At 48.5% G+C, this 22485-nt stretch overlaps 13 protein-coding genes across 13 annotated transcripts; 6 read left to right on the top strand and 7 right to left on the bottom strand.

Moving 5' to 3' along the window:
- Positions 1–8: 8 nt before the first annotated feature.
- On the bottom strand, positions 9–1690 carry N7500_002352 (beta-N-acetylhexosaminidase; the record flags this gene model as incomplete). The annotated part of the gene is made up of 2 exons (XM_056673498.1): positions 9–422; positions 473–1690. Coding segments are annotated over 2 exons (1632 nt in total), but the record flags the coding sequence as incomplete, so codon positions are not given.
- A 996-nt stretch (positions 1691–2686) lies between these two features.
- Positions 2687–3688, top strand: N7500_002351 (glycoside hydrolase family 16 protein; the record flags this gene model as incomplete). Its single annotated transcript, XM_056673497.1, has 2 exons — positions 2687–3495; positions 3547–3688. The coding sequence occupies 2 exons, from the start codon at positions 2687–2689 to the stop codon at positions 3686–3688; spliced, it is 951 nt and encodes a 316-aa protein (XP_056534022.1).
- Positions 3689–4418: 730 nt separating this feature from the next.
- Positions 4419–4808, bottom strand: N7500_002350 (uncharacterized protein; the record flags this gene model as incomplete). The annotated part of the gene is given in 3 exon segments (XM_056673496.1): positions 4419–4556; positions 4581–4700; positions 4719–4808. The coding sequence occupies 3 exon segments, from the start codon at positions 4806–4808 to the stop codon at positions 4419–4421; spliced, it is 348 nt and encodes a 115-aa protein (XP_056534021.1).
- A 369-nt stretch (positions 4809–5177) lies between these two features.
- On the top strand, positions 5178–6730 carry N7500_002349 (Tim22-complex subunit TIM54; the record flags this gene model as incomplete). Its single annotated transcript, XM_056673495.1, has 3 exons — positions 5178–5268; positions 5332–6287; positions 6365–6730. 3 exons carry the CDS (start codon positions 5178–5180, stop codon positions 6728–6730), a joined length of 1413 nt encoding a protein of 470 aa, XP_056534020.1.
- Positions 6731–7206: 476 nt separating this feature from the next.
- N7500_002348 (peptide alpha-N-acetyltransferase complex A subunit NAT1) lies at positions 7207–9825 on the bottom strand (the record flags this gene model as incomplete). The annotated part of the gene is made up of 3 exons (XM_056673494.1): positions 7207–7661; positions 7716–9683; positions 9744–9825. The coding sequence occupies 3 exons, from the start codon at positions 9823–9825 to the stop codon at positions 7207–7209; spliced, it is 2505 nt and encodes an 834-aa protein (XP_056534019.1).
- Positions 9826–10489: 664 nt separating this feature from the next.
- On the bottom strand, positions 10490–11125 carry N7500_002347 (MIX23 family protein; the record flags this gene model as incomplete). Its single annotated transcript, XM_056673493.1, has 2 exons — positions 10490–10992; positions 11053–11125. 2 exons carry the CDS (start codon positions 11123–11125, stop codon positions 10490–10492), a joined length of 576 nt encoding a protein of 191 aa, XP_056534018.1.
- A 453-nt stretch (positions 11126–11578) lies between these two features.
- Positions 11579–12745, top strand: N7500_002346 (putative formamidopyrimidine-DNA glycosylase; the record flags this gene model as incomplete). The annotated part of the gene is made up of 2 exons (XM_056673492.1): positions 11579–12171; positions 12229–12745. 2 exons carry the CDS (start codon positions 11579–11581, stop codon positions 12743–12745), a joined length of 1110 nt encoding a protein of 369 aa, XP_056534017.1.
- A 434-nt stretch (positions 12746–13179) lies between these two features.
- On the bottom strand, positions 13180–14259 carry N7500_002345 (Phospholipase/carboxylesterase/thioesterase; the record flags this gene model as incomplete). The annotated part of the gene is made up of 1 exon (XM_056673491.1): positions 13180–14259. One exon carries the CDS (start codon positions 14257–14259, stop codon positions 13180–13182), a length of 1080 nt encoding a protein of 359 aa, XP_056534016.1.
- Positions 14260–14829: 570 nt separating this feature from the next.
- N7500_002344 (uncharacterized protein) lies at positions 14830–15276 on the top strand (the record flags this gene model as incomplete). Its single annotated transcript, XM_056673490.1, has 1 exon — positions 14830–15276. One exon carries the CDS (start codon positions 14830–14832, stop codon positions 15274–15276), a length of 447 nt encoding a protein of 148 aa, XP_056534015.1.
- Positions 15277–16081: 805 nt separating this feature from the next.
- N7500_002343 (uncharacterized protein) lies at positions 16082–17272 on the bottom strand (the record flags this gene model as incomplete). Its single annotated transcript, XM_056673489.1, has 1 exon — positions 16082–17272. The coding sequence occupies one exon, from the start codon at positions 17270–17272 to the stop codon at positions 16082–16084; it is 1191 nt and encodes a 396-aa protein (XP_056534014.1).
- Positions 17273–17749: 477 nt separating this feature from the next.
- nar1 (iron-sulfur cluster assembly protein NAR1) lies at positions 17750–19635 on the top strand (the record flags this gene model as incomplete). Its single annotated transcript, XM_056673488.1, has 2 exons — positions 17750–17857; positions 17929–19635. 2 exons carry the CDS (start codon positions 17750–17752, stop codon positions 19633–19635), a joined length of 1815 nt encoding a protein of 604 aa, XP_056534013.1.
- Positions 19636–20175: 540 nt separating this feature from the next.
- Positions 20176–20491, top strand: N7500_002341 (Rpo12/RPC10 RNA polymerase subunit family protein; the record flags this gene model as incomplete). Its single annotated transcript, XM_056673487.1, has 2 exons — positions 20176–20387; positions 20467–20491. 2 exons carry the CDS (start codon positions 20176–20178, stop codon positions 20489–20491), a joined length of 237 nt encoding a protein of 78 aa, XP_056534012.1.
- Positions 20492–20960: 469 nt separating this feature from the next.
- N7500_002340 (anthranilate phosphoribosyltransferase) lies at positions 20961–22347 on the bottom strand (the record flags this gene model as incomplete). Its single annotated transcript, XM_056673486.1, has 2 exons — positions 20961–21926; positions 21988–22347. The coding sequence occupies 2 exons, from the start codon at positions 22345–22347 to the stop codon at positions 20961–20963; spliced, it is 1326 nt and encodes a 441-aa protein (XP_056534011.1).
- Positions 22348–22485: the final 138 nt, after the last annotated feature.

Raw genomic sequence — 22485 nt, 5'->3', positions numbered from 1 at the left:
TTGAAACCTCACCACGTGCAGTCACCACCATACTGTGTACACCACGCCATCTGGACCGGTGCAAGTGTGATTCCCCGTAACACCATTCTCTCTCTCATATCAGATAATCTTACAGCTGCATCGATCTGGCTCCTATTTTGCCCGCCTTGAGTCTTCCGCCCAGACCACATGTTTTCTCCCGCGGCACACGACCGTGGCCAGACCATCGGATCCAGGTTGGATGGGTCGCTCTGCTCGCTGAAGAGGTGGATCTCACCTCCGATGACCAACTTAGCCTGCTCAGCAGACAGCGAAGCGGTTGGGTCATACTCCCACACCACACGCCAGTTGTTAATGGGCGAACAAAAGTCAGCGTACGGGTAATTTTTTGGGACATCGGCGTTCTTGAAATTGAACCACTTTCCGTGGCCGCAAGCGAGGTACTAAATACTGTTAGCAATTAACATAAGTTTGGCCTGGAAGATTCACGAACCCAGCTGTCGGTATCTCCGAAGAGAGCCTTGTGTCCTCGGGAAGTTACCGCGCCAAGGGCTTTAGCACCATCCCATGTCTGAACTATGACGTCTTTTCCAATGGTAAGATTCCATGTGAGAAGTAACTCCTGCCAGATAATTGGCACAAGGCCTGCTTTCCTGACCAAGTCGTGACTGTGGTCGACAAACTTTTGTAGTAAGGGGGTGATGACCGCGACGTCCTTGGAGTTGACAGTGTCATCCAGAAGGTAGTCGCTGCTTTCAATCTCGTCTCCGCCAGTGTGGAAATATGCCGAATACGGAGAGACTCTGGGTAGCACGTCGTCGAACAGCTTTGTGACAAAATCGTAGACCGGCGTGGAATTAAGCTTTAGTTGCCCGCAAGGAGGCTCAGAGCAATAGTCATGCCATGACTGCTGACGGAATGCGGTGACGAGCTCTGGGTATGCGAATCCAACGGCTGTGGTGTGGCCAGGCATATCTATCTCGATTATCACTTCGACCCCACGATAGATACCGTAGATCTGGATATCCTCGACATCTTGAGGGGTATAGGATAGTCCAGCATGATACGCGCCCTTCTTAGATAGCTCTGGTAGCGCGGGAACATCTAGAGGCCAGGCTTGTGCATCGGTCATGTGGATGTGGAAACGATTGAATTTGTTCCAAGAAAGGGCATCAATGGTCCGGAGGATGTGCTCTTTGGGGTACCAGTTTCTGGAAACATCCAAGTTCAAGCCTCGATGGTTGAACTTTGGCCAATCACTAATACCCACGGGGGCAAAGTTGGAATACACACCAGTGCCATTGACCGAGTGCGAATAGAACAATTGTGTGAAAGTCTCCAGAGCACGGAGAACACCAGTAGATGATACTGCCGAGATGGTTGCTTCGCCACTGGTTGCAATTGTTAGGTTATAAGTCTCGTCAACTGTGCCTGCGAGGGGCTTGAATGTTGAATTGTCATCTTTTGTTGTCTGGGTGATCTGGAGTGTTCGTATATACGTCTTTGAATGGCCAGTCGCGGGGGGTTCAAATTTATCCAGCTCATTGCGTGGATGGAACTTCCAAGGAACAATGCTAGTTTTGAAAATAGATCCACGGGCCCTCTCTACAGCGGCCGCCACAATCTCCAAGCTTGCTATTGTTTTGGTTCCAGCTTTGGGCTGCGGTAACTGTGGTTTAAGCCCATTGTCAGCTGCTTCACAGAAAAAGAATACTGTTGTGTAAATTTACATCCTGGTCGTTATACGAGACCTTAAAGTCCTCCGCGATCCAAACAGTAGAAGTTCCATTGGTGAAAGACTGCGGAACAGGCCATAATGCCGCCACATGGCCGACGAAGGAGAGGAAGGCAAGGAACCTCATGATGTTTTGAGTAGATAGAAAACCCCAGCTCTTTTGCAGACTGCAGATGCACACTTTATATATCAACCCACACACTAGTTAGGATCATCAGGGGTCATTTCATAAATGTCTTCGCACAAAGCGATGTCGTGATGCTGTAGGAACGCTACAGGATTGCAGGGTTGTATGCTCAAGGTTACACTATTTAGAACTAGAAGCTATCAATTTCGTACTAATCTCCTACAAATCATGTCGTGCTTTTAGTATGTATGTCGTTCTCTTACTGAATATGGTAATATAGACAATATAGACTGATGAACACTGTATATTGGGCTAACCCTTTTAGTTATGGACCACCGAGAGCCGGAGCTAGTGACTAGCTCAAAGTTAGACGTGCATAAGGTTTAATATAGTTCATCCATTTCGGCATCTCTCACCCCAGTCTATGATGACGCATGTCGCTAAAACAATCGGAGTAGATTTGTTGATAGAAAATACCCTTTACTGGACTGCAATGTAACACTGCTTTGAGTATCCACGTAGACACGGGGATTTAATCTATCGTCTCCTTGTCATATACCCCGCTCCTAATATATCCCCAACTATAGGAGGACTCGACCGGAAGAATCAACCTCTTTACGAAGCACGTAATGATAGCGGCATATGGCAACCAAGTACACCAATTGCATAAGCAGAGAGAGTACGATCTCATCTTTCTTACTATGTAGGTGGTCAAGACCGTACTGGGCCCTGGCTTCTTAAAGGTATATAAAGAGGGATCTTGCAATGGTGGTTGAGAAGGTATACTTACTTTCCTATAACTCTTGTATCCTCCGATCTTGCTACCTAATCAAAAGGTCTTAAGGATGGTGCGACTTTCTACCCTCGTTGGCGCCACGACGCTTGCGTTGTCAAAGATGGCCACAGCAAATTACGTCTTGTTGAAGTCGTACGACACAACGAACTTTTTTGACGGATTTGAATTTCGGAATGGCACTGGATCTGGCGGGTTTGCTCAATACGTGGATGCTACTACCGCAAAGGCAAAATCCTTAGCAGGTATCCGGAACGGCAAGGTGTACCTAGGCGTCGATAATACGACTGAAAACACGACTGGTGGTCGACAATCCGTCAGAGTCATCACGAAGGATGTTTATACCAATGGGCTTTATATTGCTGATATCGCTCACATGCCAGGCAATGCCTGTGGTATCTGGCCGGCCTACTGGACCAGTGGTCCAGACTGGCCTAACAGCGGCGAGATCGATATCATCGAAGGCATCAATATGCAGAAAACCCCTATCATCACCCTACATTCCGGAAAGAACTGCACCGTCACGAATACTGGCTCGGCAGCTGGCTCAGTTCTTGTCGATCCGGATTGTGACAGCAGTACCTCGTCTGGCGGCTGCTCTCAGACCTCGACAAATACCCAGGCCTATGGAGACGGCTTCAACGCGATTAACGGCGGCGTTTACGTCACACAATGGAGAACGAGCGATATCTCGGTCTGGTTCTTCCCCCGTAGCAGCATCCCGGCGGACATCACAAACGGGGCTCCAACACCACCCACTTGGGGCAAGCCATTGACCCGGTTTGTGGCCTCGGGCTGCGACTTTGCGACTCACTTCAAGAGCAATGACATAATATTCAACACGAACCTGTGTGGCTGGGCGTAAGATACAATATCCACTGATGCATTAAGAGCTGCGCTAACAAATACCAGTGGAAATGAGTGGCCATCCGAGTGTAAGGCGAAGGCTGCTACCTGCAAGGAGTATGTAGCGCAAAATCCGTCGACGTTCTCGGATGCATATTGGTTGATCAACTCTGTCAAGGTATATCAATGGAGCAATGCTGCCAAATAGGGCTTCGATGCCGGGAGACTCCCAGGCAAAAATTAGATTAGTCCACAGCTAGATATATAAGCCTGAGGCACTATATATGCAATATGAGGTCCAACTTGGTGCTTTGTGTGGATTGTGCAGGGGAATCTTAGGGCATCGGGAAATAGTATACTAATACTAACGTATGCATTTATTAGGTGACGCACTCATTTTGGTCCGGTAGCAGATCTATATGTTTCTAATGTAATCTGGGAGAGAGGCAACATCTTACAGGTATCTCGCATACCAACCAAGACCAAGTCAGAGCTAAGCTATCTATCGTCACGGTAATGCCGCGAGAAAAGTATGTATGTCTTGCTAACCATCACTAAATTGTCAAGCCATCTTGTAATGTCACTGGGCGAAATGTATGTGTGCACCTATTGACAGTTCCCCATAATGTGTCATTGCTAGATCATGCCAGGAAAGACCATATAGACTGACAACCCCACGGAATCAGGAGCAAAATCGGTAACCATGCTTCAGACAAGGAAACATTGTAATACTAAACTCTCTGTACATGAACCCGGGGTGGGGGGTACTGAAATGGAGGAGGCGTTGACGATTACAAGCGCCTCATGGTGAGATGGCTTGGTAGTTTCCTGTCATCGACGGCTCATGCAGACGAGCATTTAGGCATACAGACTTATGGTGTTATTCCCGGTAGACTCACACCCCAGCAAGCAAGGGATGGTGGGATTACCTATTTATATCACAAACGCTGTTTGAAATGGATTTTTGAATGCGGCCCAGCGAAACAATTTTGCTTCAAGCCCCGCTGCTGATCTTGAGCCTCATCATCGAAAGGAGCAAATTCCATAAAGTTGATGTATCCAAATACATCGCTACGCTTGGGAAATCTCGACATACTCACCAACACGATAAACCGGGTTTTCCGACGGTCCATGATCCAGATTTTGCTAAGCAAAAAGTCCAGCCAGATAGACAAGCAGATGAAATCAAGCCGACAAAGAATCAGACCAGTACTGGGCTCCTGACATACTGTACTTACTACTGACTGCTGATAGTTGCTATGAGGTCGAGACTGAAAGACAGCTCTCTCGTCTTGCTCTGTTAGATTATACTCCATATAATCACTCATTATTACAAGCCTGTTGCCAAGTCACCATAATTTTCTGTGGCAAGAATAAAGCTCTGTAACGGCCTTCAAGTCGCGTCATGTTACAAGGCAGTTTCTTCTTGCATGATTCGGCTAAAGAATGGATGATATATCCCTAGGGAGGGAGAGCCAAGGCACACAGATGGCCGTAAATAAATTATCAAGACGAGGAATCCAAAGTGATACTCACATCTCGCAGAAGTCGACCTCGGCGATCTGACATGGATGAGGTTTATATCAAGTCACGTGGAGTCGGGATAAGGTAATCCCGCGGCAACAATTTTCCCCGAACGAGCATGCCCCGGGTGTACGCTATCTATACATAGACCGATTTCTTCATTATACAACCCAATGGCAGAGTCAACAAATTCTGCTGCGCCCACGGGCGCTGGCAAGGCTCAGGCCGCCCCGAAGCCGCCCAACCCAGCGTTCAAAATGATGGGTATGTCTTCGTTCCCCAGATTCTAATGGTCCAAAAAAATGCTAATTCCGCTGCGATCAACAGGACTTCCTAATATGCGCTTCAAATTGCCCTCTCGCAACTGGATGATCTTCCTTACCATCACTGGATCATTCACCGGTGCTCTCATATACGATCGTCGGGAAAAGCGTCGCGTACAACAGAAGTGGTCGGAGCTCGTGGCTCACATTTCTAAAGAAACTCTACCAGTCGACCAGATGCGCCGGAAAATGACAGTATACCTGGCTGCGCCGCCAGGAGATGGCTTGCGTGTGGCTCGGGATCATTTTAAGGAATATGTCAAGCCCATCCTGGTGGCCGCGGCGTTGGACTATACGGTGATCGAAGGGCGACGTGAGGGCGATGTGAGAGCCGGCACGGCGGAAAATATTCGCAAGCAGCGCCGAAAGGCCGGAGAGCCCAGTTCAGTTGTTGAGGAGGTCGGCGTGGAAGCAGTCGTTGCTGCCACCCGGGAACACATTGGGGTCACCGACGAACCCGGTCCCAAGGGCGATTTGGTCATCGGCCGGCACACCTGGAAGGAGTATATCCGGGGTTTGCATGAGGGCTGGCTTGGTCCCTTGGACCCGCCACCTCCGCCTCCGGAGGAGTCGAAGGAGTTGACCCCGGACACAGCGGAGGACAGCAGTGCGGCCAAACCCCCTGGTCTCGCGAACCCCGAGATTGCGAGCATCGATTCCCCCGAGTTCTCTGAAGAGAAGAAAGACGAGATTCCTGAGCCTAAGATCGAGGAACCCGAGAAAGAAGAAGAGAAGAAAGAAGAGAAGCCTTCCAAGCCAGCAGGTCCTACTCCTGCATACATCTACCCCAGCGAATACTCATCCGCCATCCTTCCCCCCACCATCCCTCAATCCTTCGAGAGCTCCACCCCAGTCGAGTTCCCCCATATTCTCGGATTCCTGAACACCCCGATTCGAGTCTACCGCTTCCTCACACAACGTTACCTTGCCGAGGACGTCGGGCGCGAAGTTGCCGCAATTGTCCTCGCGAATAGCGCACGGCCGTACCGCGAAGACACCTTCAGCGCAGAAAACGACCCCACCCCTTCTCTTGATAGCTCGTTCACCGACCTCCCCCTCGCAACTATGAACAGCAGACCGTAATGGAGACCGCTGAAAAAGAGTGGCACAAGTCCGCGCACAAGCGCGAAGAAGATGAGAAGGTGAAGGAGCGCGAGTGGATTGATGACATGGTGCTTGACCAGCGTATTGCCTCGCGCATGCAGCGCGCCACCCTTTCCCCGGAAGATGAGGCGCGCGCTCAACGCATCGCCGAGAAACAGGAATACATTCTTGGCGAGGAGCGGCCGACTCCCGTGCCTTTCTGGAAGCGCATGTGGATTAATTACGGCTATGGTGAGAGTGACGAGGCCCTGAGACGTAAGCCCATTTTGGGTAACATCGACGGAGAAGACATACAGTGAAGAGATCTTCAGACGTTTACTGCCTGATCTTCACAACTTGAAATTTGGTTATTTAGTATAACGGTTACGGGATGGATTTTCCCCTGGCATTCAGCACGACATGTGTTGGTCTTTTTTAGCATATTGCGACTCCCTCCTCGGCTTGTATATTAAAGGCGTTTGATGTCCCATTTTAGAAATGTACATTGATGGAAACGGTGTTCTTCAAATTTGGAGTAGATTGTTCTACGTTTAGCACTTGCTTGGTTGGCAATAGATACTGGTACATTGGTTCTCCCAGCACCTGTATACTCACTCCACTTGGCATCGGCCAATACCAGAGTATATTCGCTCTCTCCATGTCTTTCTCTATGTTTTTAAACCTCTTTTCGTTGTCCCAACCCCTGCAACTCTGTTATATTGCTAGGCGGCTAGGCAACTCATGATCGAAGCGGGGATGGAGCTGGGAGTTCACACGGTCCTCGATTCAGATCATTTCAATTCAACACAAAGACCGAAGACTTGGGCCACTTCGTGTTCGCCTTCTCAGCGTAAGCAGTCTTATCACTGCCCCACTTGTTCAGAATGTCGAAGCCAATGACAGCCTCATCAATAGTGATATTGGGGGAATCGAGGGTAGCAAGCAGGTCTTGCTCGCACTGCGACTTAGATTCAGGGTTCAGGAGTTGACGACCAGACAGACCGGCCTGCACGTGTGCAACGCTGCCCTTGTTGGCCGAGAGGTAAGCCTCGTTCCACTCTTCGAGCTTCTGGGTCTTTGGGAGCAGCTTGTCAAACTCGGCATTGACAACCTCGGCAACCTGCTCTGGGAGAGGCTCGGCAAGGCTCTCGAGAGACTTGCGGAAGCTAAGCAAGTGAAGGTGGAGAGTGGGGTTGGAGGGATCGATGGAATGGGCGGCCGCAAGGCACTTGACGGCAAGGAGGTGCTTGTCTACACTTGAATTAGCATGAGTGTTCCGTCTAGGAATCTACCAAATTAACTCACTCTGTCTGGAGTAGACCTCAAAGCCGACGCACTGGGCTTCGATGTTCTGGGGGCTGCACTCAAGCAACGGTGTCAAGAACTTCATGGCATCCTTCAGAGGATCCTGGGTCTGGACCAGGGTGTTGCCCAGAGGATCGGAATCTTCCTTCTTAGTCTCTCCATCAGTGCTCTTGGCAGTAGCGGCAGCCGCTTTCCTTGCTGCGCGCTTGTCAGACTCAATCTTTTCCAAGCGCTGCTGCTCCTTTTTGGCCTTCTTGAGAGCCTTCTTTCTCTGGTTCTCATCGGTAGAATCAAGTCCATTGCTTCCGCTGGGCATCGGTCCGTGCACGAGATCCGGCTGGTCGTGGAGAAGTAGATGGGTCTTGACAGCTCCGATGGCCATTCTTGTGTAGAAGGGGTGCTCACGCAGGCGGTCTTCCCATCGCACCATGTCCACGTAAGCCCTGATCATTCCCTTTCGAAGTGAGAAGCCGTGGAAGTCAAACTGATCCTCCTGCCAGGTATCAAAGATGTTATAAACCGAGTGGAAGCGCTTTAGAGCAAGACCAATCTTCTTCTGTCGGAGGAACGCCTCGGCATCCTCGGTCAAGAACCAAGTGCACTGCATCTCGTGGAGATCACCCAATGTGCCACCAACAGCCTCGTTACGAGTGAACTTGCTCATAAGTTCCAGGCCCTTTTCGTTATCGTTGTTTCGAAGCACGTATTTGGCCGCCTTGGTGTTGATATGGCGATCCTTCTCATCTAGCAGTCGAGCCTTCTCCATCTCTTCTGCTGCCTTCTCTGGGTTTCCGTAGTGCTTCCAAATCCGTGCCTTGGACATCTGGTATTCCACGGCCTTTGGGGACAATTCGATGGCCTTCTCAACGTACTCCATGGCCTTGGGGAGGTTGCGGCTGAGATGATAGTTGTAGTGTTGAGCCAGGAAGTAGTATGTGCATGACAGGAACTCGTTGTTGTCCCCGTTCGACTCCGCGGAGCCATTTGATACTTTCTCAGAGAGGTATCCCTCAACTAATTCTTGTACCACGTCACGCTTGGTCGGGTCAATGTAAAGCTGCTTGATGTTCACGAATAAGGAAGGAACACCCTTCTTCAGGCCGCGCTGCAGATAGGCGTCAACAGCCTGCTTGAAATCCTCCCCTTCTAAGAAATCGAGAGGAATGCGACGAGCAGCATCACAGCGGGGGTTTTTCTCCACCCACTCATCGTATAGAGCCTTCAATGCCTTGTGGTCGCTTTCGGGGATAGCCTTTGCCTTGATCAAGCCATTGTAGTAGATCGAGTTGTCTGGGTTGCGCTCCAGAAGAGCTGCATACGCGGCCTCCGCCTCGGCCTTGCGGTCCAGTCGCAAAAGATAATCTGCCTTCATCTCCATGACAGCGAGCACATCAAGGCATCGATATCCAACAGCCTCGAGGTGCTCTAGAGCTCTCTCGAGGTTTCCAGATTCCGCAATGATAGTATTCTTGTACAAGATGGCTTCAGAGTTCTCCATATCGGCGACATGTGGTATGGCACCCTTCAATGTCTCTTCGTAGGTAGTCAGAACCTTCTCGGCCTCTGCCAAATCTCCAGCCAAGTGATGAGCGATCGCGAGCGCCGTCCAGTTCTGGCGGAAGCCTGGACGGGTCTGCAGCATCGCACTGCGGCTCCGGATGTATCCCTGGTAATCCCGCATCTGCATCTGGAGCAGTGCCAGATCGCGCTGAATAGGTTGGGATTCAGGCTCAAGGCGCAGAGCAAATCGGTATGCTTTGATTGCCTCCTCGTAGTTCTTCTCCTGGCGTAATAGCAACCCATACACGTGCCAGGTGATATGCGACTTCATATCATTCTGGAGAGCCTTCTTGGCGAGCGCAAAGGCCTCCTCCAATTGCCCTATCTGACTCATGTTAAGAGCCTTCATGGCTTGCGTATCACCATGTTTGGGGTTTTTGCGAAGAATTTGGTCTGCTGTCTTGATGCCTGTGAAGTAAAATGTGGTTAGACAGGCCTAGGTAGTTCGAGATCACTCCAGAGGCCAACCTTTCTTATACTGTTTCATCTCAAAGTGGTGAACCACTTGACGAAACAAGGAATGGTCCTTAGTGCTCAATGTTTCCGGCATTGTGGGCGATGCTGACGTCGAGGGACCTGACTTGTGCGAGTAAGGAATCGATGTGTGCGGGGGACGACTTCTCCGAGTCCGATCTTGGCAGAGCTATTAGGCCGATAAGATAGCGTGCACCATCCAACTTTCCAAGCTTCTTCGGACGACAGTAGGTTGACAAGTGAAAATTGGGGGTTTAAAACCAGATTCAAATAGAGAACTCCATTGGATTTCCACCTGTACTCAGGTATGTTCCCATGAAGGCGGTATAGGGTGTGAAAATGCATATCTCGTGATGCACACGTGGTTTGTTGTGTACATATAATGTAACTTCTTCTTTTTTGAATAAGAGGATAGCAAGACACATAATGCACTCATCTCTATATATGGAAGTATGAAAGGATTTCTCACTTACTCTGAAAATCTGAACACTCATCATAGTCTATGGGATAGGCCGCTTCTCTTGGCATACCCGGACTATGTATGATATCATTCGCATTTTTTCTATCCAAAATCCGAAAATAACCTGCTCTATTGCCAGGCAGAGCGAGAATGAGAAACTTCAACAAGTATCATATCAGGACTGTTCAAAGATATACAATTTGGGGTGAAGTATCCCCGATTCTAAGAGTTGAGTTATACAGTGATTCTAGTGTACTGCAGCACGCCCCTGCCCAAGGGGTTATTTCCGATGTGAATGGCGCCAGCTGTTGAGAGCTTCTTCCCAATTAGAAGTGACACTGCATTTTTCCGACACCATCCCCCACGTTCGGGCCCGAATGATCTCTTCAATGGTACGCTCATTGCGAATCAAGTTGGCCAATGACTCAGTGCGTGCTTCACGCGGAAAGAAGCGAGCTGAATACGGGTCCAAACGTTCATCTACTTCTCGTTCCCGGTCTCGGGCTGATTCTGTTTGCCGAAGAATCAAGTCGGGATCGTCGGGATCTGGACTCGTAGCCACACCAGCGCAATAAGCGAGAACGTCTGATCTCGTTTGCCATGACGGAAATAACACATTATCTTTGAAGCTCTGACAGGCTGCAGGGTTGATCTGAGATCTAATTTCGGCTTGTCGCACCGCCGTCGATGATGGGTCAAATCCTTCTTGAGCTGGTGTAATCAACGCGTTCAAGTTCTGCGTAATCGAGTCATCGATGGTAGATCTTGAGAGTCGCAAAAAGTCTGAACAAAAATGGAAAAGTCAATCCAAGCTGGTAACAACATGTCACATCCCAAACGAACCTCGTAGTAGTCGCTCGTCAAAACAAAACCGAGGCGTCAGCGCCGGAGCTGCTGTTGATGAGGCCTGTGTCATCCTCCCACGAAGTTCCTCCTCTGCTTCTCGATTTGATTTGATCCAGAACAACTCCAGTTTGTACTGAGGAAATGCGGAACTTTATTGATGGGCGTCGTCCAACGGTATTGTATAGCGTAATGTAGATGGTCGTTATATTCGAGTATATTTCAATGAGACCCAGTATGATTTGCTATGAGCACAAGTAACAGACAGATAATTGTTGTGACATTCATGGATAGTACGAGCAAGCTCTCCTTCAGGCAGACCACCGTCGTCATGCCGTAATCAGCCTTGAGCTCTCGGCTGTTTTGGGACTAGCTCGTTCAATTACATTCACGTGACAGCGCGTATCCGCGTTCCAGGAGCATCGCGTCCCTGCTTATGCCAGACCGTCTTTCGGAGAAAAAGCACTTGTATATACCCTCGTCTTCATTAATTGCTTGTTTTTCACATTCATATTCGCATATCAACATGCCTGAGCTAGCAGAGGTCCACCGCATTGTGCATTTCATTCGTGAGCACTTGGTTGGGAAAACGCTGGCCAAAGTACAAGCGCAACACGATGATATCGTATTTGGCAAAGTTGGCACAAGCGCCGCCGAATTTCAAAAGACAATGCAAGGGAAGAAGGTCGTGGGAGCAGGCCAACAAGGAAAATATTTCTGGATCGCAATGTCTTCACCGCCACACGCTGTGATGCACTTTGGGATGGCTGGTTGGTTGAAGATCAAGGATGCCGACACATATTACTATCGAACCGACAAGCCTGCAGATCAGGAGTGGCCCCCTAAATATTGGAAGTTCTTGCTGGAGACAAGTGACGAGCCGAAAACAGAGGCCGCATTTGTGGATGCCCGCAGGCTTAGTCGCATTAGACTGGTGGATTGCCCCGCTGATGATATCCGAAACCACACTCCGCTCAAAGAAAATGGGCCTGACCCAGTCGCCGATAAAGACATTGTGGACGAAGCTTGGTTGGCAGAGAAGCTGGGAAAGAAGAAAGTGCCGATTAAGGCTCTTCTGCTCGACCAGGCGAACATCAGTGGAATTGGAAATTGGATGGGGTACGTCTTTAAGACAGACTGTATCCATGAAACATACAGAAGCTGATAATTTCTTAGCGATGAGATTCTCTACCATGCTAAGATACACCCAGAGCAATACAGCAACACCTTGAATGACGATCAAATCAAGGCACTACACTCTGCCATTCATTATGTCTGCTCCACATCTATTGCTGTGCTGGCAGACTCAGAGAAGTTCCCCGAACATTGGCTTTTCAAGCACCGCTGGGGCAAGGGGAAGAAGAACCAGCCCGCCGCCTTACCCAATGGAGATAAGATCACATTTCTTACTGTTGGAGGTCGAACAAGTGCCGTTGTTCCAGCCGTCCAGAAGAAGACTGGTCCTGTCGCCAAAGAAATTGACGAAGCTACAAAATCCACACCAGCTAATTCGAAACGGAAACGTGCGGCTCTGAAGAAAGAAAGCGACTCCGAGACGGAAGAAACACCAGAGACAAAGAAGCGAGAGACCCCAAAACAGAGCAAACCCTCTGTAAAGAGTGAGTACTTCAAAGAGGAAAAGGCAAAGCCTGCTGTTGTTGGTAGAAGACGATCTACCCGTACATCTAAGTGAGGTGTATATGAACCCCAAATACTAGCGGTTGTATCTGAAACTAGAATGGTTCTGTACTTTCTATGTCAGCAGTCTCCTTTCAGTATCACCGACCTTCATGAAATCGATGCAGTATCTATATTTCGTAACGTACAACTAATGAGTTTAGACAGCTCATCTCAAAAGTGGAGAAAACCAGAGGTTAAATATACATGGACGAGTCGTTTGGGACATTTTAAGCTGTTTCTATTGCATATTTTCTGTATTATGCGGCGAAATTTCTTATCCTTACGACTGTAGCACTAGAAAGAGAGAGAAAATGTATAGAAGAACACCCCTAAAGAAATTTCTGACAAGACCATGGGAAAGGTTACCAAAAAAGACCTGAGAGCATAAGCGGCCGACTACCCTTGCCTTTATGAATCGAACAAAAAGCAGTGTCGAGTTTTGAAACATTACTCGCGTTGGTCTTGAGATGGTGTTTGTTTCACTGACAGGCCAGCCTTCTCCTGAAGAAATCTTAAGATATCTTCTATTTCGTCTTCGCGATACCAATGTCCCAGTTTCTCATATGCCTTCCAAGTTACATCCATCCCAAAACCGGCTGAAAGGACATGAGACATCCTTCTTCCGAGTTCAACGCGAACTTTTAGGTCTTCGGAGCCGTGGCCAATAAATACAGGCACCTGGAGATGATGGAAGCTTGATTTCGGCTGTGGTTCCTCTGATGAGATCATTGGAAGATCAAGAATATCCCGAATATGGCCGATAGCGTGAACAAGCAGTGAGGCTTCGTCCTCATCGTCAGAAAAGGGATTAAAGTCATCGTGCGAAAAGCTGCTTCTTTCAAATTGATCGTCATCAAAGTCAGGTTCCGAGAAGGCATCTGCATCTGCGTCTGACCCCTCGTCACCTTCGAAATGTTTCCTAGCCACCTCTTCACCCTCTGAGTTCAAGTCCAAGATATCATTGAATCGATTTTCCTGGCTGTCTCTAGTTGACGCAGGAATCTCGCCGCATTGGAGAATCTCGTGCAGCTGCTGCTCAAAGGGCAGCCATCCACTCATCCCAACAAATGCTCCTATCATACTTATCTCGCGGGCGTCGAGCCAGCCACCTAGTAGAGTGAATATACCCGCAGCACAACCTTGACTTAGTCCCCAGAGTATAATCTTTTGATGGCTGTCCGCACCCAAGATTCGGACCTCTTCACCGATCAAACCACGAATAAATTCGGCAGTCTCACAGAGACCTTCAACTTGTAAGTCTATTCTCTCTCCCGGGTCCTCAATCGAGTAGTTGTCAAACCACTGATTGATGGCCATCTTTTTGAACCTCGTTGCCCGCCGCTTACTCGCCGTTGGAAAGACGAATTTCACTGTGGGAAGTAGAGCTTGCAGGTTCGTAGCGGCAAGAAGGACATGGCCGAAGCGTTTAGCATTACTGCCTTTTCCATGGAGTAAGATAAACGTGTGAGTATGTTCATCGCCTAGCGGTGGGAACACTAGAGGGTTGGGGTATGCATTTTGAGGCATTTTGGCGGCTTTGGGAAAGACAACTGGTAGGAAAAGTTCAAGAAGAGAAATTACCGCACAGACTTCAGCCATGTTTGTAAGATGATTGCCAAGGATAGATTTCGAAATTTCTTTGTAGCTGTTTTTTGTATTTTGGTAATACGAATAACCATCCATGCAAGCCCCGGGGTAATCAAATAGCAAATAACCATGTAGATCAGCCATTTATCAATGACTATGTTCACTTCGATGCCAGACAATGGGCTTTATGTCGCATAATCACTAGAGAAAACAATAGAAATATGTATAAAAGCTTTCAATACAAGACCGATTTTTAATGGTCATACTTACTTTCAATCTCAAGCAATGAGCTTTATATCGCATGGTTTTATTGTTCCCCCATAAAGACTTTGTCTGCTTATACGCGAAGAGATGAAATCAGTCAAAAGCCCAACATATAAAGTCACTGGACGGCCCAGCCCTTGAAACACATCATTCTCAAGTCTCATTCGAATCCCAATCAAGAGAATAATTGCGATTCTTGAACCGGCTCGTTCATCTTTCACAACCAAGACTATCAATTCGTCAAAGATGGCTGACTCATGGGACGTCTATGTTGCCTTCTGCCAACGGAGAGGTAAGGCCCCTTTACATTGGATGCTTTTGCTTGCTAACCCTAGATCGCTGCGCTGTACATGGTATCATGTCGTCGGAGGCCCGACGCAGAATCGGGACTACGAGCGCAAGATTCAAGCAGGGAAGAGAATCGACAGTTTTGGCATATCGAAGAAGCAATACATTGGTCAAATTCAGGCACGCGATATCAACAAGGTCAAGTCAGCGGTAGTAGTAGTCCCTGTTCAAGCTTGTCAACGCTGGACGGTAGAAGTGCTCGCCGAGCTTGAGCGCAAATGCCTGATTCCTGTTGGTACTAGTGCTGATTATCATAATCAGATTGAGCCTACTCCCATTGCAGAAATTGAACATGACTGGGTCATGCTCTCAGGGACATCTGAAGAGGAATTGATCATAGAATAAGCCAGTAGCGGCTAGTTGCGTCAGACCAGCAGATGGCCAATGTGAGAATTTCATGATAATAGGAACTTCTCAAGGTAGGTAGGTAGGTAGGTACGCTGGTATGTTTCTTTATCACACTATTTCATCTCCACACTTTTGTGCTCAGTTTGGTTCGAAGTTTTATTTGAATTTTATTGATTCCGCGTTGTTTGAAAATGCAAGTTTACTCTCAGGTCCATTGCAAGCAGCTCATAAGAAATGTAGACGTACATTGTCATTAATCACTCTGTCACATGTCTCTCCTAGAAGTGCGAGATAGCAAGAGGGAGTAAAGGAGGCGCCCTGTGCGCGTTCCGGTATAGTGAAAGAGGTCCCTGTGAACTCATCTAAAGGGACTAGCCTATAGTAGCAATTGATAAAGAGCAGCAAGGAAAAAGTCTGCGACAATGGTAGATAAAAAGATTGTATTATAGCTGTAAGACGAGTGAAATATTGTTTTTAAGATAAACCCACCTAAAAGCAATAGCGGGCAGAAGCACAAGTCAAAAAGAAAAGATGTCTGTAAGCCATCTGTGACAGTGCATTAGGTTAAGGTACCAGAAGAGGCCTATATAATATTTACTATTATCAAGCGGAACTACAAGACAGCCTATACATTATGTACGTAGCTATCTAGCTTATGGAGTCTGACACCCTTCAGCAGGCCATTTTCTGAATACACAGATTGATTTGAAGATTCCTGTAGAATCTGCACGTCTATAAAAAGTCTCAAACCTCTCCCTAGTGAGAAATACCGATGAAAAGAATTGAACTTGCCCCGGAAGGCTCATCCTATGTTCAAACCATGCAATGTCTTCTCGAATTTTTCCACATTTTTCTCTGTGGGCCCATCTCTGATTGCAAAATAAACTTGTTCAAACCAACCCCGGAACTCGACTTCCATGAGAACCTCTTTCCAGCAATCGGCCACCACCTGGGAGGGATGGGAAAAGGCCCCACAGCCAAGGGCACCAAGGACCAAGCGCCGGTGATTGTTGCCTGCTGCCGTGCGTAGAATCAATCGCATCTTGTCTTTCATGAGATAAGATTGCCCCGGGTCATTGTAGGTGGATTTGTCGGCGGTCAACTTGGGCCTGCTTCGCGCTGCCATGCTGATAACACTAACATTGGGGTTCCGGTGTAGGTCGTCGGCTGATGACATGAACTTATACCCTCTGTCTACACTCTCTCGAAAAATGATCACATTGGGTGAATAGAGGCACTCCAAATCTCCCATAGGGTAGAGATCTGGTTGGAGAGCCCCGATGAGTGTGCTTCGATAACAAAGCTGTTCCTCCTGGGCCTTGGCACCGTGACGCCAGCCCCCACCAGGAACGTTGGCATTGGCAAAGTTAAGAACACATACAGGCATTTGGTCGGTGTTGCTGCCAGAACAGTCCATGTCGAGAGCTGCGTCATATGTGTCTGCCGGAAAGACCTGAACCTTAGTTTCTATAAAGTTTGGGAAATCCACGGATTCAGGATACAGGGCAGGAGCAGTCCATTTGTTCGCCACATAACTATACCGAGTTCCCTCCAACTCCGTTCTGTCCAAAATTCCTATTATGGCTTCCTCGGTTGCTGCGATCACATTGGACATCACAGGGGTTGGCGAAGGCTTGCTGACTCCACCATGCTTGCTTCCAAGGGGATAAACGCGCCGTTTTTTAGGCAGAGGATCTTTTCGGGCGGGATGCTTCGTTTTAACTTCAGGTGCCGTACGAAGATCAGTCTTTCTAACCTCAGGTGCCGTGCGAAGATCAGGGCTCGCTGCACCATCGAAACTGTCTAATTGGTTGCTGTTGGAGCCGGATGAGAATTTCTCATAAATGGTACTCATCATTCTAGTGAGACCACCACTGCTGCGGCTGTTGGTGCTTGTGGCGGGCGATTGGTTCGCGAACTGAGAACCTATTGATTGTTCGGATTGTGCTGAAACAGACGTATCGGACTGGGCAGGCACCTTCTTCTTAGGCATAGCTTTCTTTTTGTATCGAATGTGGTAGATATGCAGAAGAAACAGTAAGAAAGTTGCTAAATTGATGAAGATGAGACTTACAGGGACTCTTTATGGTCGAAATTTGCTCACCAATTGACTACATGTAAAGCAATACAATTTACCCTACGCAGGACATGAAAGGATAGTAGAGAACAAAGACTCGAGACTCGAACAGCGAGAAGGCGAAGTTGAAAGAAACATCATACGCGTCACGTGCATACTTCTGATCTGACCAATCAGAGAAAGTGTAGCCCGCATAAGGCGGTGAGCTTATCTCCGATCTCGCCACCACCATGACAAAGCGTGCAACGCCGTTGGCTTGCCGCCTTCTTACAGAACTATTTTAATCCTCCAAGGGTTTGGAGGTCTTTGTTCTGATTATTTGCAATCCAATCAGCCAAATATAGGCCAGTTCCTTCACTTCATTCACGGCCGCTCAAAGCATTTCCCACCACAATGAGCGCGATCCTCTCAGCAGACGATCTGAATGATTTCATTTCGCCGGGAGTAGCGTGTATCAAACCAGTTGAAACTCTTCCAAAGAAAGATACAAAAAATCAAGAAGTATGTCCACCTATTGGTCTCGCTGGGACTGCATGATATCAGAGTTTATCTTATTAATTTTCTAATTATAGGGCACCTATGAAGTAACAACAGAAGACAAAGTCGAGCCCGAGGATCTACCCCCCGCAAATATTTCTTTGACAGACTGCCTTGCGTGCTCTGGCTGTGTCACATCTGCCGAAGCAGTGTTGATATCACTTCAGTCTCACGCCGAGGTCCTCAATACACTTGATGCTCATCCAGAGATTCCCATGATGCATGAGCATCATGGGGTGGTAGTCAATAACACTGAGGACTCCGGAGAGGGTAAGATCTTCGTGGCCAGTGTCAGCCCACAAGTCAGGGCAAGCTTGGCAACAACCTACGGCATCACAGAGACAGAAGCGGGGTATATGATCAATCAATTACTCAGTGGTCCACAGGGCTTGCGTAGTGGGGGTAAACACGGTAATGGGTTTACATGGGTTGTCGACACCAATGCTATGCGAGAGGCTGTCCATGTACTCACTGCAGACGAGGTTTCGGACTCTCTTGAGTCAGAGAACTCGTCAACAGCCGGCCAGTCGGATGATTCTCTGCCCAAGCGACCCATTTTATCCTCAGCATGCCCTGGATGGATTTGTTACGCTGAGAAGACTCACCCTTTTATTCTCCCACACCTTTCTCGGCTCAAGTCCCCGCAGGCTCTGTCGGGGACATTCCTGAAAACCGTCTTGAGCAAGTCTCTCGGGGTCCATCCTTCTCGGATTTGGCATTTGGCAGTCATGCCCTGCTTTGACAAGAAGCTAGAAGCTAGTCGGGAAGAACTCACAGATGTATCGTGGCGAAAGGGAGATCTCGCGAGCTCTGAGACACACCCTGTTCGCGACGTAGATTGCGTTATTACTGCTCGTGAGCTCTTGTCTCTAGCTTCGTCTCGAGGATTCTCACTATCAACACTACCTTTACAACCTCTGCCTTCGTCTTTCACTCCGCCCTTCCCCGAAAAAACTCTCGACTCTTTCCTTTCCTTCAAGCGATCTCGGGGGGAACAGTCTCTAGCGACAGGTACCTCTGGAGGCTACCTACATCACGTTCTCGCACATTTCCAAGCTCGCAATCCAGGCAGCGAACTTGTGATCAACCGCGGACGCAATGTCGACGTCGTCGAGTATGTGCTCATGTCTCAAGAGGGCCAACCCATTTTGAAAGCAGCTCGCTATTATGGTTTCCGAAATATCCAAAACCTTGTCCGGAAGCTCAAGCCCGCGCGTGTATCGAGGCTTCCCGGCGCAAAACCAGTCACCAGACCCGCCGCAGGGCGGCGCCAGCCCATGTCTCGCAACGCCGTGTCCACGGGTAGCTCAGGATCAGACTACGCATACGTTGAGGTCATGGCCTGTCCTGGTGGATGCACGAATGGTGGTGGTCAGATCCGAGTCGAGGATGCCAGAGAAGCACTTAATCCTCCCCAAACAGAGGTACTCGACCCATCTATGAAGCCATCGCCCTATGAGCAGCGTGCATGGCTTGCTCGTGTTGACGAGGCTTATTTCTCTATGGAATCTGAGTCCGAGTCTGAAATGGAGACTCAGTCTCAATTGTCTAGATTCGCTGACAAGGAGACTAAAATTCATGAAAATTTGCGGCGCTGGTCAGAATACATGGGCATACCGCTCTCTAAGCTCGTCTACACTACGTACCGCAAGGTGGAAAGTGATGTTGGCAAGGATCAAACACCTGCTAATGATACGAGTCGGGTTGTGGAGCTTGCGGGGAAGATTGGTGGTGGTTGGTAAATTTTGTCGACTTAATTTCGCTCCTGTGAGATCCACCTTTGGAGTGGTGATTTTTGGGCTCTCATCTTTGATTCAGTTGCATAGCGCCGGGATTGATTTTTCTTGCACTTTTCTCAGGGATATACCACGTTTTCATTTTTGAAGTCACAGTTCACGATACCTGAGGTGCTTAATTGCTTTAAGCTTATGACACGATAGATACATAGAAAAAGGGGCTTAGTCCTTTCCAACTTTCAGATACGGTCAATGACATTAATGATGCTATCAAAACATGGATATAGCCAAAGAGCTCCCTATTAGAGTAGGTACTTTTATACTTCTAGATCGGGTCTGTGTGTATGCTGACTAATTCATCAAACGGACCCCGGGCCCATGCGTGACTAAGCACCTAAAATCTCGCGCTACAGAAAGAAAAAGAATTGAAGTATCTCAGCATCAACTAGTTCACACTCCACAACTCTCATCCCTCCCACCGGACACGATCAAATATCGCGCGCAAAGTAATCAATTTACCACTACATCACTCCCAACCCCCAAATAATGTCTCGCGAAGCCTACCAGGTCCCCTCGACGGGCGCCCAGAGCAACTTCGACACCCAAGGCGGAGGTTTCGGCAACGCCATGGCCATGGACAGCCCCTCAGTCACCTATCTATGTGGCGAGTGCTCTGCCCGTGTTCCCCTAAAGCGTGGCGACCAGATTCGCTGCAAGGATTGTGGTCACCGTGTGCTATACAAGGAGCGGACCAAGCGGTAAGATTTTATCTCCTGGGAATTATCATACGATATGTGCAAGGCTTGAGCTGACCTCTGCTTTTTTTGTTCACAATAGTATGGTTCAGTTCCAGGCTCGATAGACGTCTCATCTGTCCAAATACGGAACGGACGTTTGGAGATTGCGATGGCTCAGGCGGAATTAGCCTGGGTTTCCTTGTTTTGAAGTCTTTATCTTTGACGAATTATGCATACAACGGCGCATTGGAGTCGAATCACACAAAATAGTCTTTCTATGGTCTTAGTCTACAAGACCCATGTACGATGTTCTCGCCATGTCCTCTTTAGTCCTAATCCAAATCTGGACCTGTGAGTAGGACAGGCTCTCTTTTTTTCTCCAAAATAATCTCATTTGCTCTTGAAGAACAAGGCACTTACTCGGTTGGACTCAAGAACTGGAAATTTTTTACATCTAAACGTACACTGGTGCACTTTTTGTGCCCATCAGAACAGGTGAAACCATACATATGTCAATCCGAAAGTTCCTTAAACCCGAAATGGCCCCAACATACTAAATCCAGGCCTACAAAACTAATACCACAAGATTCTACTTTAAAGCTGGTTAGTCACTTCGATAAATTGCTCCAAGTTCTTCAAAGACTGCCCGCTCTCGATTGCCCAGCGTGCGCGACGCACGCCTTCCTTCCAGCGCCCACCGCCAGGACCACGTTCGGTGATGACCTTTCCATCATCCTCAGGCCCCATGTTGCTGGTATCAGCCTCGCAAATGCCCGAGGTGACAAGTAGACCCGCCACATTCATGAGAACGAACTCCAAGATGGGGTCATCCCGTGGAAGCTCGTTCCGAAGTATGCTCATTAGCTTTGCTGCGTTTTGCTTGGGCAATTTACCTCCGCCCACATCACTAAGGGGGTGACTGGAGAGGCCGAAGTCCGATGGCTGGAGCTGGAACGTGTCAACCTTGACGAATGTGCGAGGATTTTCGGCATCTTCTTCACTTGAGTCATCTGCATCATCCTCTGAGGCTTTGTATGCAGGGTTCGGGTATTCAGAGAGCCTCCAGCAGTTTGTCTTTCCAGCGCAGCTAATTTCGTCCATGTCCTCTGCGCCACAAACAATCATGGCTTTCTTCGCTCCGCTCTGTCTGAAGGCCTCGGCGAACACTGGACCAAGGCTCTGGTATGCTACACCAACTACGCGTGCTTCCAGTGCCCAGTCAACGGGGTTTGCCAAAGGGCCCATCAGGTTGAAGATCGTTCGGAGGCCAAGACCCCTGCGAACAGGGTTGGAATGCATCATTCCCGGGTGGAAATTCGGGGCGAACAAGAACGAATAGTTGGTCTTCTCGTAAACCTGGGTCAGATTCTCGGCAGTAATGGCTGCGATTTTGGGCGGCACTGGTTGGATGGCATTGAGGACGTCGGCGGCCCCAGAGGTCGATGTTTGAGCGCGGTTTCCATGTTTAGCAGTCATGAGAAGTGGAGATGCGACGATTGAGGAGGTTGTGGAAATGTTAAAGGTCGAATGAGAGTCTCCTCCAGTGCCAACAATATCACACTATATACATCGTGCCTGTCAATAAATAGAACTCGACAACAAGATGAAGTGATTTACATACCAATCCACCCTGATAGTTTCCCGCTTTCAGATTACGAGACTCGATAATTTTCGTAAGCGGTCCTTTCTCAACTTGACAAGCAGCATCTCGCATGCATTGAGAACATTTCGCAATCACGTCTGGCTGTCTATCCTTGCCGGTTGAGTGGAGCAATGTGAGGAGGGCGGCGGTTTGGATATGAGATAGTCGGTCCTCGAATATCAGTGCAAATGCAGAAGCGATCTCTTCTGCACTCACGGCAGGAAGGTCTTGTGCACTGACCCGGATACCAGCAGCCGCGGGGTAGGCGAGTCGCTGGAGGAGCGGGGCGATCGAAATGGGCTCAGGTCGCTCAGAGGGAGATGATATAGGTGTTGCCATGATTGGAATATTTGTAAGCCACTGTATATTCACAATAGGCTGGCAATCCCAACGGGGTTTCACAAGCTTGAAAAGATACTTGCAATATCATAACATGCCGAGTGACTCAATATGAGAACTATATAGTCGGCAGAATAC

Source organism: Penicillium coprophilum, assembly GCF_028826855.1.
Source record: "Penicillium coprophilum strain IBT 35676 chromosome Unknown utg000002l_segment0_segment1, whole genome shotgun sequence".
In the NCBI taxonomy this organism is placed as follows: domain Eukaryota; kingdom Fungi; phylum Ascomycota; class Eurotiomycetes; order Eurotiales; family Aspergillaceae; genus Penicillium; species Penicillium coprophilum.
Note: the sequence above shows the minus strand (reverse complement) of the source record. Positions and strands in the feature narration are given on the sequence as shown.